The following is a 15217-nucleotide window of genomic DNA, read 5'->3' on the forward strand; positions in this document are numbered from 1 at the left end:
TTGTTGCTACTTGTTTGTCTCAATTTGACTCATCTCATACCATCCTAAAAGCGCCTTCGCGTTTTGAGATTTCTGGACAGTGCAGGCTTCCGTAGTCCTCATACAGGAATAATGGCCGGTTGGATGTGGCTCCGCTGTATTTTAGGGCCTCATTTGCAACGAATTCACCGTTCGCCGGATCAGTCTCGACCCGAAGGCAGAGCGGGAAGAAGGGTAGGGGTATCCATGACGTTTTGCAAATGTCTATGTACAGCCGACTGCGAAAAAAGAACATTATTTGTGTTCTCTTAGCATTGATGTAGCTCCGACAGTGTCCCCGGAAGTGTCAGATGCTTGTTATTGAAACTGTCACTGCTGTGTATTACCAGGGCTGCAGCTGCTAATGAATGAAATGACTTGTCAGGACGCTTATCTTTTGAATATTCGATGCCTTTTTATCTCACAGAAACAGCCCCAGTGTAGCTTTAGCGTCACAAAGTGTTCTCCTCAATGATATGAACCTAGTTAGGCTAATGCTAAATCATAAAACTTTGCCAGAATAGAAACAAAAGGTATTTGTTGAACCGAAATAAAGGAAATGCATTTAGTTTCGAGTTAACAGGATTTGTTAAGATGATCTTTATTCAGAATATCCCCTTGCTTTGAATTGCTACTGGAAGTGTTAGTTGTTAGCAAACGTTAGCTAGCTATCTGAAAGGCAAACCTTAGATTGTTTATTTATTTGTTTATTTGTTTGCACAATAAAGAAGTAAAAAAAGTTTTTAAAAAATACACACACAAATAAAGAGTAAAGATAAATAATATACTGTGCAGGAAGAGGCAGAAAACTCAGAGCTTATTTGAAGCCTCCACCCAAATAATGTTCTAATATCAAAAACAAATAAAAAAGTAATAAATTGACACATATAAATACAATAGTTGATACTAAAAATGTAATAATATAAGAATATTCAAAATGAACAATTAATATACATCCAGTTATTACATAAAAGTACAAAAGATGAATATGATGTCTATGGTTGTCTGTTTATGAGTATGAGGTTGAGCATGATGGGTGTAATTAATTAACAGTGGTTAAAAGGTTTTTTTCAAGCATCCTTTATAACAGTTTTGAAGATAAACAGTTTGAACCTTAGAACCAGTGTTCATAAAATGAACAATAATTTCTTTCACTTATAGCAGGGATGGAGCTACCAGCCCAGGAGTGTGGAGAAGCACACCGACAGCATCCTCGGTTGGGTAAGTATGGTTGTGTTATTCATTAATTAATTAATTTAGCAGTTCTGTCAAATAAGGTTTGTCTCTTCTCCCTCCAGGCTTCAGCACTTTGGTCTCTGTCCTACTACAGCTCCCCTCTTCTGCTCTGCTATCTGTACAGAAAAGGTAGGTTTTATTCAGAGGTGTCAAAAGTATTCACATTCATTACTAAAGTAGAAGTATAGACACTAGGGTTTAAAAAGACTTCTGTAGAAGATGAAGTGTCAACTCAAGTTTTTTGCTCAAGTAGAAGTGTAAAAGTACTGGTTTCAAAACAACTTAAAGTATCAAAGTAAAAGTAATGTAAGGGGGAAAAATGTCATTAAAGACAAAAGCTTAAGCTGTGCCACAGGGGCCTATAGTGCACTACCCCACCTCCCAAAAAATATTTTTCTAAAGGCCATAATGACTATAATGTTATATTAATATGTTGATGTTGAAATATTTGGGTTGCACCTGCTTTAACTGCATTTATGCCCATTGAAAATGAATGCATTTTCGTTTAATGCAAATACATTAAAGAAACATATATGTGTACTGCTAAGCATTAACGTGTTTCATGGAGCGGAAGATATGATGACTAGTTGCCTCTAAGTATTGTAATGGTGCAAAAAGTCAAACTTCACAGGCATGTTATCAACAGCCTTTATTGGAACGTCAATGTGTTTCTTTTTTTACGATGACAAGCCGGAATGAAAACAAGCTAAAGTGAAACAGGAGTAACAAGGCTATTTTTAAAATGTAAGGAGTAAAAGTAAAAAGTCGGCTGAAAAATAATTACTCCAGTAAAGTATAGATACCCAAAATTTCTACTTAAGTAAGGTAACAAAGTATAAGTACATTGTTGCTTGACACCTCTGGTTTTATTTAGTATATATGGCTGTTTGGACACTGTGGTGGATATTTTGTAACATTCCATGGATGAAACAGTTCATTGAGTTCATCTTCAAGTTAATCAGAAATAAACAAATATAATCTTTATGTTGCTGTAGCTGTGATATATGGTGATTTATACTCGTGTTCCAAAGAGGGACTGACTTGGTTGTACAAAAATGTCCATCTTTACAGGAGCTAGTGTTCTATTGAATAGTGCTGCCTATCAAGGAGTGTTGCTAAGCAGCTCTGAAACATTATGGAACAGGGGATATTTGTTTATTGAGATGCACTTTTCCTGGAATCTTAATTTCAAGTTTTCTAAAATAGAAAAGAAACATGAATTTATTTTTCTTACAATGCTTATGGTTTCAATTTAGGTATGTTTTGTAACACATCATCAAAAAATACTACCCACATTTTGAAAATGCAAATGGCGTGAGTAGCAGTGTCATAAAAAAATATTTGATGATATAGAGTGAAAGGGTTGCATGAAATTATATTAATTTGTGCTACAGTTGCATTTTAGACAAATTAGCACATCTCGACAGAACATTATGAGTCAGTATTTAGATTTATCAAATTGCAGCTCAATAAAGTTTGGATAGGTTCTGTATCTGCGAACAAAAGATTGTGAGTTCAGGTGCAATTAAAACAATTTTTTGATACATCTAAAAATGATTGTCTTCTTTGAGAGGGAACAGATAAACAAGTTCAATGTAATTCGTGTCATATCAGATGAGCTCCAGATTGAAGCTTGAGTCTGCTTACAAAAAAACAGCCAGAATATAGACTTGGAGGGGAAGAGTGTTCCCTTGCCATGTAGACGTTTGTTGGTAGAGCTATAATAGGTAAATGAAGGATGTAAAGCCTTCTCCCTTCACTTCAACTCGAACCTTCGAAGACTTTGTTTATCTATTAGGAACTTGATTTGTTTGAAAGCATTGGTGCAAACCAAGCGGCAACCTCCGGTTTCAAACTGTGAAGCCCATGTGGAAGTGTTATAAACTGCAATTCATCGAGAATCTGCTTGAGACTGGCTGCAGAAACACCGGAAACCACATAGACACCAATTCAAAAAAGACGATCTTTGCAGCATTAATAAACATGTTTACAGCCTGGTTCAAAAAACGACTCGGCTCTACGTAGCTAATCTCCCTATGAGCACACACTGTACGGGGGGTGAATTTTTTTCTAACGCAACGGTTCAGAAGATATTAAGATTCCGAGTTTTTGCCCAAATAAGGACATGACTAATTTGACCCCCAGTCGGGAATGCATAGCTGTTGGCTAGGAGGCTCAAACTCCGCCTCTTTACGTCACACTATGCGTGGTTGAGTTCCGCATATCCAATATGGCCGCCGCCGTCGATTGGCTTCAAAACAGCGCTCAGGAACAGATGGGTGATGTCACGAATTCTACGTCCATATTTTATACAGTCTATGGTGCAAACACAACTCAAAGCTAGACAGACATACAACAAAGTAGACAACATAAATGTGCAGCTTAAAGAGAGAGAATAAGTTAGACTATGAATATATAATTAAGTCAATAAGTAAAAGCATTGGAAGTGGGCCAAGAATCCACACCAGCTCAAGTGTTAAAGAGTCTGATGGAAGTTGGCACACAACTAATGGGACGGAGTTATACAACGCCTTCACTTGAACCACCTAATGGGATGTTCATTTGCATGGAAACAGCTGAACTCTGCGAATTGGGATGCCCTCTCTTTGAAATGACCTCTGATTGGTCAGAGTCTCTTGTCTAGGGTTTTTTAGACCTGACAACAGAGCCACGAGCAGGTGCATAAGTATTGCCTCTCAAACTGCTTGAAGTACAATGTTCTTAAAAGTTGTGGTAAAATGTTTTAGTCAGTGAAGTGAGAAATAAAATATAACTAAATGTCCTGGTTCCATAGAGATCATCTACATACTTGAAACTGTCAGTTTGACATGGTTTACTAGCAGCCTCTTCTCTGTAGATTTTGCAGAGACATAATGTCAAATATGTATCTTTTTAGGTGACATCTGAAAACTACCAATGGGGAAGGGGGGTGATCTTGAGAATTGCTGTTCTCCTACAGGCAGGATTAATATAAAGCTAATCAGCTGAAACATTCAGCCACACCATGCATCAATAGAAATTAATTGCTTGAGGTAGTTTGCTCCTCCTTAGTGTATAATTATGCCTCTGATATTGATTTATGCATATGGTTGTAGGGTAGTTGTCAAACTGTGAATTCTTGTATTGGTGTGCGTTAATGAGGCTTAATTCTGGCACAGAAAAAGTGAGGGTGTTATGTTGACGCCTGTGTCCCTGTTTCTTTCTGTGTAACTGTGTCTTCTTAGGTTACATCTGCAGCACGAAGCTGGTCCCTGTGAGTCAGTATGTGGGAACTGTGCTGGTGTGTCTTCTAGGAGTCGCCTGTCTTCGAGGTGAGGCTGCAGAAAACAACCGACTGTCCAGTGATGTCTAATTCAATTTACTCATCTTTAGATATCGCTACATATGCTGTATATGCTGCATGCCAATAAGATTTCATTAACATTGAGACACAAGGTCTACACCCGCAAAGCATACTAAACACACCCTTGAGGCTTTGCAGTCTGATTTTTATGGTGTCTAACTTGCACTCCTCCTGTATCTCTCTGTTTTCCTTCATCCTGTATTCTCTCCCCTTTCTCCACCAGGGTGGGGCAGATGGAAAAACTCAGAATACCTTCAGTTTGTCACCATTCTTGAGGAAACCAAGAAGGATCACACACCAGTAAACAAAGTGAGTTCACAGCATCGTTATAGAAGCACAAAACATCAAGATGTACTGTTTGAAATTGGAACTCCACCAGAACTTGCATAAAAAACCTTCTCCCTTTTCTTTTCCTTTCTATATAGAAAAAAGTAAGGTGCTATGACTTTGACTTCTCACACTGGCCTTTGGATTTCAGCTGGACAGAAGTCAGCAATCCGTAAGTGATTTCTTTTATATTTTATAGCCATTTGAAATGGCCTTGTGTGCACCGCAATTCTATTCCCATCAGGGTCAGTTCATTATAAATACAGGCATTCAAAGCACTGTCAAGTTCACTGGATAAATGCATCCACTAAATGTCAAAAAGCATTTTGGCTCATCATTATTCATTGTAAGTCTTTGACTTTGTGTGCCACAGGAAACTTTCCAAGGCTGGTGTTTCTCTGCTGAAGCCGGAGCCCAGATTAAGAGGAGCAGCAGACAGTGTCCTGAACTCTGTGCGCACTCTGCCGTGCCACATCATCAGGTAAATGCAGTTTATGCTACATCATCCCAATAAGAAAGGCTCTGCATGACTGCAGAATGACACTGCGGATTTGTTACTACTATTAATGAAAGGAAGGACTTACATTCTGCTTATAGTTGGTCTGCACATTATTTCACCATGAAGAAGTCACATTGTCTCAGATGTGTTGCTACAGAGCTCTCATACTTAGTCTCTTCCCCTGCAGCTTCCTTATTGCCCATTCATTCGGGAGGAGGATGTTGTACCCTGGCTCTGTAGGTTTACTGCAGAAAGCCATGAGGCCCATGCTCCAGCAAGGCCAGGCTAGGTTAATAGAAGAGGTGAAAAATACACACATTGTACAATACAGCTACAGACAATACAACTGTCTAAACTGACTGCAGTAAATACAAATCATCACAATTAGTTGTTTTCTCTCCGTTGTGTCACAGTTTGAAGGCCAAAGGAACAAGCTGGTGGCCTGTGATGGAAATGAGATTGACACAATGTTTGTGGATCGAAGGGGAGATGGGGGACAGACCGGCCAGACTCTGGTAAATTACTGCAGTGATTTAGTTTTTGTTTTGTGCCATCTGTTTGACTCAACAAAACTTGTGTCCCCTCAGTCACATTGTGGTTGCTTCTTGAAATGTATGAATTTTGCCACAGGTCATCTGCTGTGAGGGAAACGCAGGCTTCTATGAGGTTGGCTGCATGAACACTCCACTAGAGGGTAAGGGAGCCTCGACTCAGACAGAGTCAAATTGTTTTGGGTGTGTGTAGGGTTGCAAAGGGGTAGAAAATTTCCGGTAAATTTTCAGAACATTTTCGGTAAACTTTCAGAAAGTTTCCAGTAAATTTCCATGGGAAGTTAAGCTGGGGAATTTTGGAAATATTTCAAATTGGAAACTTTGCTTGGGAATTATGGGAATTATGGGAATTTATGGAGTTAACTGGGAATTCGGGTAATTTAATGGAAAGGTATCAAATCAAAGCATACATTTTTGTTGTTATAAGCAGAGATCAATCCAAAATAATACAATTAAAACAGATTTATTTGTAAGTAGAACCTTCTCAAGTGTTAAATATTTTATTGAACAACCAATTCTTTCATTGAAGAACAAAAACATGAATGATAAATGATGTTAAATATTACTCATCCCCCGACCCAACCCATTCAAAAATTAACAAAAATGCAATCCCAACAAAGTCCCATTCAAAATGTTAAATGAAAAGAGCCCCTCTGCCTCCAAAAAAAGTCCCATTCAACATGCTAATTAAAAAGCATCTTCCTTCAACCTTCTCAAGCCTAGCCTCTGCATTTTTGCTAAACCCTTTCAGGCAATGGGTTCTTCCTGGGTCTCATCAACATCCTTAATGTCCACTTCCTCAACATCCAAATCCGACTCTTCCTCTTCATTGTCACTGTCCAGCCTTGTTGAGGATAGCTCTGCATAGATATTCAACTGTACATGCATGAAATCTGGTTGTTTTAGTCAGGATTATGCTAAAATATATTTTTCCCAACTACATTTAAGTGGCCTATTAAGAGCCAACCTTCAATTGAGTAAATTCCTGGTTTATTCCAGTTAATTCCCATAAATTCCTGTTAATTTCCATGTAAACTTTCCAACTTTGAAAGTTTCTGGAATTTTGCAACACTAGGTGTGTGTGGGAGAGCATTAAATATATAATAGTCTCAATTGTGTCAATTCAAATAGAAAAATCTTGTGTTCCTGTGTGCTATAGGTGGATACTCTGTTTTAGGCTGGAACCACCCAGGCTTTGGAGGCAGCACGGTAAGTAAAGCTGCCAGATTTCAGACTTTGTTTAAACCAGCATAAGCTAACAGTGTATGCACACAGTCCTATCAGACAACACAGTGGAAAACAACAGCATGTTTAAAGTCTAGTTTTTAGTTGCTTAGGATTGCACAAGAGGGAGACTCCCATGCTCAACATTATCAGTGGAGTGGAATAAAACTTGTACATCTCTCAGATCTTAGGCAGAGCCTGGTATTTTAGGTGGGTAGAGTGCAACTGTCATGTTTAATAATGCATGAATATTGCTTTTTTTACTCGTGTCATTCTGCCAGGGAGTGCCATTCCCCCAGAATGAAGCCAACGCCATGGATGTTGTGATTCAGTTTGCAATGCACAAGCTAGGATTTCAGCTCAAAGACATTGTTGTTTATGCCTGGTCTATAGGAGGATTTACAGGTACACAAAGATAAGAACAGTGCATGCTCATGATGGATCAATTTATGCTATAAATATAAACCCTTATCACTCTTAATTTCCTTTCTTAGCCAGCTGGGCGGTGATGTCATACCCAGAGATCCAGGCAGTAGTATTGGATGCATCCTTTGATGACCTCCTGCCTCTGGCCCTCAAGGTCATGCCTGACAGCTGGAGTGAGTCCAAAGGGTTAAAAAAAACTGAATTCTGGATCTTTTGCAGCATGTAGTTTTTGTTTTTATGTTATAACTGAAAATCTTTCCTCTTAGGACCGTTGGTACAGCACACAGTGAGGCAGTACATGAACCTCAACAACGCTGAGCAGCTTCTCAAGTGAGTGGGACTATATTTCTATTTTTAGTAATACCAATCATAAAAGTCAAAGTCTGCATCACTGAACATTATGCAACATATTGGAGCTTAATCATGAATCTTAAGTAGCTCACTTTGATGTGACTCATGATAAATGCTTCTTCTTGTACTCTTGCAGATATCAGGGACCAGTCCTGCTGATCAGGAGAACAAGGGATGAGATCATCACCACAACGTAAGTGCACCGCCTGACTTAAAAAACTCCTACTAATGTCATGCTCACAGCAGGAATCATTCTGGTTTAAAAGGATGTCTGAAAAACATTAGTTCAGTTAGAATATGATCAAAGGAAGGATTCAAAGGGCATTACCATAGACTGTAAAAAATATGGACGTAGTATCCGTGACGTCACCCATCTGTTCCTGAGAGCTGTTTTGAAGCAAATCGACGGCAGCAGCCATATTGGTAATGCGGAACTCAACTAGGCAGAGTGTGACGTAGTGTGAGTCTCTTAGCCAATGGCTGTGTGTTCCCGACCGGGATTCACGTCAGTCATGTCCTTATTTGGGCAAAACTCATAATATTAATATCTTCTTAACCGTCATGTTAGAAAAAAAATCACCCCCCGTACAGTGTATGCCATTAGAGAGATTAGCTTCGTAGGGCCAAGCCGTTTTTTGAACCAGGCTGTAAACATGTTTATTAATGCTGCAAAGATCCTCTTTTTCCCATTCATATCTATGTGGTTTCCGGTGTTTCTGCAGCCAGCCTCAAGCGGATTTTCGATGTATTGCAGTTTATATCACTTCCGCATTGGCTTCATCGTTTGAGACCGGAGTTTGCCGCTTGGGCATTACTTTAACATAAACACAAAAGATACAATGAAACCATAGACTGTATAAAATATGGACGTAATATCTGTGATGTCACCCATCTGTTTCTGAAGAGCTGTTTTGAGGCCAATCGTTGACAGCAGCCATATTGCTGCTGTTGAGCGATTGTGACGTAAAGAGGCGGGCTTTGAGCCTCCTAGCCAACAGCTACAGTGTTCCCGCCAAGTCAATCAAGTCAGCTGTGCCTCTCATTGGAAGACTCGTAATCTCAATATCTTCGAAAAAATTCACCCCCCGTACAGTGTGAGCCGATCGAGAAATGAGCTATCCAGACTACGCTCGTCTGTTGTACCAGGCTGTAAACATGTTTATTTCTGCTGTAAAGATCTTTTCTTTTTTAATTGGTGTTTATATGGTTTCTGGTACTTCCGGAGCCAGCCTCAAGCGGATCCTTGATGAACTTCAGTTTTTAGCACATCCAAATTGGACTCATATTTTTAGACCAGAGGTTGCCGCTTGATTGAAATAGACAGATGGTTAAAAAAAAAAAAGACTCTCTTTCTTGTTTACCAAGTAAATAAAGCTACAATGTCAAGACAAAAGAAAACAAGCATGGGCGAGTTTCTGATGCATTGGCCAAATCTGTAACCAGATTTAACTGACAGTTATCACATTAGTTTTGGGGTATACTTTTACTTGTGTAATGCAACAGTGTTGACATGACAACACAGTACAAAGTCAAGAATGGTAATTTGTTAGAATTAAAGCTGCTGTTGGTAGTCACAGAGTAAACATCTGTTCAGAGAGAGGGACTTAGAATGTCAACACTATCCCTCCCAACCAGATTTCCTCTTAACCCCCAACATAGATCGGTGTGTGCAGTCATGATAGTGCCGGACTCATAACCAATCGGAGGACGCAGTAGGGGCCGCCCCTTAACCAATCAGGACAGAGGATTGGAGATTAGCCTGAGGGGGCCTGTAATTGAGCTAGCCTGAATGAATCTGATGCTAGTTGCTTCTTAGCTAGCCACTTTACCAGCCAGGTCAGCAAAGGAAGTCTGGATGAGTATGTTGACTTTAACCACTCAAGATGGTGCTTTGCTTTTTGTTCTGCTAAGCAATTCACCAACAAGCACGGCTTTACATGATAGTGTTTGATATGGAGAGCAAAAACATACAGGTTCTGTTGTTTTAGGTGTTGTTTGTTGCCTTCAGCTATTACTGCTCAGTGTTGGTAATAATAATAATAATAATTTTATTTGTAGAGCACTTTTCAAAAACCAGGGTACAAAGTGCTTTACATGGGCAGCAAAATAAAACAGGCAGATCATAAAAACACACAAGTCAAGATAAATAAATAAAATATATTTTAAAAGACATAAAATTCCCTTAAAATAACTCTAAAGGAATACAATTATTTTAAAATATATTTCTGAAGACTGTTAAAATAAAATAAAGTCAAATAAAATTCAGATAAAATCCGGGAAGGCTCTGAGATAAAAGTATGTTTTAAGAAGGAATTTAAAAGAGCTCCTGGTACTGTAGGGGTCATGACAAGAGAAGCCCTCCGGTGTGAACATGAACTTTATGTACTTTTGTTTTTCCTGACTAAACCATCCTGAGTCCTTTTAGAAATCACTGCAGGCGAAAAAGACAGATGATGTAACATTTTTTTATAATTATGTTACAGTTAGTTTTCAGACTGACATTAGAAAGCAATTTATTTAACCCTCCTGTTATGTTTGTTTGTCTGGAACAGCAATAATGTTCCTGGGTCAATTTGACCCGGGGCATATTCAATTATCTATAAGTGTCAGAACCCAAAAAAAATCCCAATACACATTTTTTTTTAAATCAAATTTTTTAACTCAATTTCTAACCATTTAAATCAATATTTAGTACATTGGTGTTTTTATTCTCGCAGATCATGGTTCAATGAGGATAACTCACTTTTTACATTAAAATTCATGTTAATTTTTTTTTAATGTACATTGGAAAGCCCTAAATATAAGTACAATAGTTTAACATGACAGATTATTGTTTATTATTATTTAAAATTTGTATTTCTTTATTTTTATGAAGTTTTATGAAGATACAACTCCTCTTCTGTCACATGCTGCCCAGTTTTTTATGCTGCATTTAGCTGGTTTGGAAGGCATATATTGCCTTAAATAGACTTTTAAACGGGTCAATTTGACCCGCAACATAACAGGAGGGTTAAGCAATTTGCTTCACATTGACTGTTAATACAGTATCATAAGTTATATTTTAAAATGCATTTAATGTTTTGTTTTGTTGTTAAGCATTTGTTGGTGTTTCATTGTCTTAAAATTGTCATTATTGTATTGCCTTAGGAGCTGTGACTGTTCCATTAAAGCTCTAATCTTTGTTTTAAATCAACATCAGTAGATGCATGTCAAATAAAATTGCATTTGCTCTGACACAACACTTTAACAAACAGCTGAGCATTCAATCACCTTCTGATTATGGCACAGTAAATGTCAGTATGCTGTGTGTAAGAGTCGTGCTAGTACACGCAGTGGTAAGAAAAATCATCCACTTTCTTAGCCAGTTGGTCACAGGGCTACTTACACTACATGATGTAAGATTGTACACTGTGTTACAGGGGGCCAGAGGACGTCATGTCTAACAGAGGCAACGACCTCCTGCTCAAACTGCTACAATTCAGGTCAGCCTGCTGATTCTCAACCCTTTAATCCGAGTGTTCTCATTCCCCTTTTATCTGAAGAGTGATGCATATGTAATTGTTGATGTCATTTTCCCAATCAAGGTACCCAAAAATAATGACAGATGAAGGGATTAGAGCTGTCAGACAATGGCTGGGATCTTCTAATCAGTTAGAAGAAGGTAAGGCTCTTCATGTTCAAAAAGTCTACTTGAATCACAATCAAACCTTTTCTTTTGAATTATTTATAATAACAAGTCTCTTTAAATTTAGGGTTTGAACATTTGTAGAATATGTCAGGATTAAAACAGCCGTGTGAAGGACCAGTGTAAGCCAGTTTATCACCATGGAGACGAAAGAGCATATCTTCTTTATGTAAACATTAAACTAATCCAGTAGAGACGTCCTTAATTGATTGATCCAGCTCGTTACAATGTGATGAGACTGGGTGACACTGGGGGGCTTTTTGAGGGCGGCACCTTGTTCACATTCAGTTATTAAAAAGTAAGGACTGTGTATCTCACATTTACTGCAACAACTATAAACCAGTCGGTGACAGCTGGAGGGAAAATAAGTGCATTTATATAATCGTTATTTATAAATTAAAAATATTTTATGTAAACAGGCTTATTCTCCTTTTACCTGTCACTCTCTCTTCCTCTTCTGCCTCTCTCCATCATCAGCTGCTGTCTCACTCTCTCTTCTCCCTCTTTCTCGATCACGATGCTCTCGGTCCATCTGGACCACGTTACAAAATCATGTGTGATCACACAGTAATGGCTCGTTTTGAAGAGACCCAATCTCAATGTCCACCCTCAAGCACTCACTGACTTTGAGGTGCGTTCCCGCTAAATCTGTGAGGGCGTAGGGCTGTCCCACTGTCAAATCATCAAGTGAGTGAGGGATCGCTCACTGACTTTTTGAGCCCTTTATGCCCCCCTTTCCGTAAGTGGGCATTTTTTGCAGACAGTAAAAAAAGAAGCATGAAAAGTAAAGTAAAAGGTAAAAAAAAGTTTGCCTGTAAGTATAAATATAGAAAACTGCCTTAATCTATTCATCTTCACATATATGTGTATACAGTATAATTTATATATTTATAGTTATATAGCCTATTAATATATTTTAAATAGTGTGGTTAAGCAGTCTGTACGGTGAGAGCCTGCATCACATGGCAGTCTGTCCCTTAAGCGCCTTGAATTTAAGGAAAGTAAAAATTGTGCAATAAAAATTGCTAACATCACTAAGGTGAGCTGGTGGCGTCATGCAGGTTACATGACACAGGACTTCCACCAGATCCGTGTCCGGTGCGTCCCCGATCCGCTGCGGCCCGGCTCTGTGCGTTCTCGTCTGTCAACACCCACCGGTTGCATTTTTGGAACGCAGCACGGAGCAGTGACCAAGGTTTTCCAGTGGCAATCACTGGATCAAGGATTCTCCTCCTCTTCTCATCCATGTTGGCTTTCTGGTCCTCTGAAAACCTCTGACCTGTTGACTTCAGGCCTGCCTCCACCCAAAATGACCTTTTGTTTTCATAGTTAAGTTAAAAACGATCTGGTGATAACAGAGTGTTTTATTCTGAAAATTAACCCGTTTTTTAATTTGTTTTGGTGCATGACTCCGGCATCCGCCAAAAATAGAAGTCCTGCGTATCCGATCCGTTGCGTTCCGATCTGCCGGATCAGAGACGCAGCCGGAACGCAACAGAGCGGATCCAGTGGGGGTTAACACATTGACTAGAATAGAAATTTATCAGATCTGGTGCAGTGACGGATCGGAGACGGACCAGACATTGATCTGGTGGAATTTATTTGGCCTTGAGAAGTCACAAAGTACTATCCCATTCCAGTTCATCGGTTCTGAACCCTTACAGCCTCCTGCCCTCAATCACTTTCCAGGTGACGTCAATTAAGTCAAGAAGGGCTCAGGGTTTAGGGCTTAGGGAGGACATTGAGATTGGGCCTAAGTTGTGTTAATTTCTGTTAATCGTGCGGAGTGAGTGAGTGAGTGATAAAGAGCAGAGAGAGGGGGTAAGTGGAAGAGTTGGCTATCTAATAGTAGGTTTACATTAAGGTTTTATTCTGTGCTGCATTCAACACTTCAGGGCTCAAGCCAGCTCCCCCCCCCCTTGGAAACAGATGCCCTCCGAGACCATGTGCATCACCTGTGCCTTCAGTTAGCCTTGGCTCTGTAATAACATTTTTTCCTCTCTGCAGCGTCTGTGTACAGTGGCTACGAGGTGGACGATGACTGGTGTGTGTCTGTGCTGCAGTCGTATCAGGCAGAGAGAGATGTTTTGTTCCCATGGAGTGTGGGTAAGAGCTGGCTCCTCTCACATTTACAAGGCAAATAAAACCGCTTCGCATGTTCTCACACGGTCTTACCCCGCTCTTGTTACCAGGTGAGGATATGACTCCAGAGGGAAGGCGGCAACTGGCTCTTTTCTTGGTAAGCAAATAACCTTTTGTTATCCCGGCACATAGCCTGAATGTGTACAGTTGTTCCTCTAGTCTGGTTCAGAGGACAGCCACATGTTGTCCTTTTTTCATTCCTCAAAGTGGAGCCCTATTTTTCCTGCACAAGCCCAATTTCCTGATTTTTAAGGTTGGCTTACCTCCCCCTTCTTCTCACACTGCAAAAAAAAAAAAAAAGACATCACAGCTATTCACAGACATCATTACCACTGAGGAACACTTTTCCGGTCGCCATAGTAACCAGCTCACCTGTGCTCTCAGGTTGACTGGTGTAATATATTTCACTGCGCTCAGCTTATTGAAGTCATTTAACATCAAACAAGAGGAGTGCCATCAATTACAGCTAATGCTATGCGTTTCCTCCCTTGGTAATGCCTTCTGAATTAGACTTTATTCACCTCCCGTGTAAACCCTTAAGAGATGGGAGAGATTTGTGTGGCACCAAGCCAGGCAGACCCAAGCTAATATAATCAAGTTGTGCACTTTCTGTTCATTGCCCTCCCACACCTCTCATTCTCCATTCCTCCTCCATCTCCATTGTTTTCTCTCTCCAAGGCACGGAAGTACATGCGAAACTTTGAAACGACACACTGCACTCCTCTCCCCGCCTCCGAGTTTCACCCACCCTGGAGACTGTAAAGAAATAGAGGGATGGATGAGAGGAAATGAACAGCGGAGATTCAGATGGCCTGTGGTCAGAGTGTGTTCCTGGCATGGTGTGTGAATGTATAACTGTGATTTCGTTCCAGGTTTTTTTCTCCTCCCAAGTAAAAAAATGTTAAGTTTAGTGTTGCTGTTGGGGCATCAGGAGAGATCTCATCTATTGACGCCTCCATCCAGAAACCTGTAAAATATGGTACATCTTTTTTTTCTTTGAGGTTGGTGTTGAGTCATACTTTTCAGTGTTTGTCTTAAAAAAAAAAGAAAAAAAAGGATGCATTGTATGTGGATGCACAAACCAGCTCACTCCTTCCATTGTTCCTTCTTTGGCTGTATTCGTAAAGAAAAATAAACATAGACAAGCATTGTTAGAATTTAATAACAAAATAATCCTGACAGAATCCAGGTTGAAGGATAGTAATCTTTATAAATGCAGCCAAAGTGTAAAAGCTTTTTAGGTTTATGTTTCCTGTGAGCACTGTCTCTATGAACAAAGCTGTGTCTGAAATGAGGCTCTTACATGTCCTATTATATATACTGAATAAAATGTTTGACATAAGGGGCTGAATTCATTTTTTCATTACTGTATAAATTGCAGAAATTATCAAATGGTCTCAGAACAATACACTGCT

The 15217-nt window shown here is 39.5% G+C and overlaps 1 protein-coding gene across 2 annotated transcripts; it reads left to right on the forward strand.

Moving 5' to 3' along the window:
• Positions 1-70: 70 nt before the first annotated feature.
• abhd16a (abhydrolase domain containing 16A, phospholipase) lies at positions 71-15144 on the forward strand. Of its 2 annotated transcripts, none has more exons than XM_034697273.1 (20): positions 71-213; positions 1180-1239; positions 1317-1383; positions 4479-4565; positions 4821-4906; positions 5023-5096; positions 5298-5405; positions 5611-5725; positions 5837-5938; positions 6054-6117; positions 7134-7183; positions 7480-7603; positions 7693-7797; positions 7891-7954; positions 8112-8168; positions 11395-11457; positions 11560-11636; positions 13668-13766; positions 13853-13899; positions 14481-15144. In XM_034697273.1, the coding sequence occupies exons 1-20, from the start codon at positions 112-114 to the stop codon at positions 14562-14564; spliced, it is 1635 nt and encodes a 544-aa protein (XP_034553164.1). In that variant the 5' UTR covers positions 71-111; the 3' UTR covers positions 14565-15144. The 2 variants fall into 2 exon arrangements, with proteins under 2 accessions (XP_034553164.1, XP_034553165.1); XM_034697274.1 differs by having other exon boundaries at positions 1183-1239.
• Positions 15145-15217: the final 73 nt, after the last annotated feature.

Source organism: Notolabrus celidotus, chromosome 12, assembly GCF_009762535.1.
Source record: "Notolabrus celidotus isolate fNotCel1 chromosome 12, fNotCel1.pri, whole genome shotgun sequence".
Classification (NCBI taxonomy): Eukaryota; Metazoa; Chordata; class Actinopteri; order Labriformes; family Labridae; genus Notolabrus; species Notolabrus celidotus.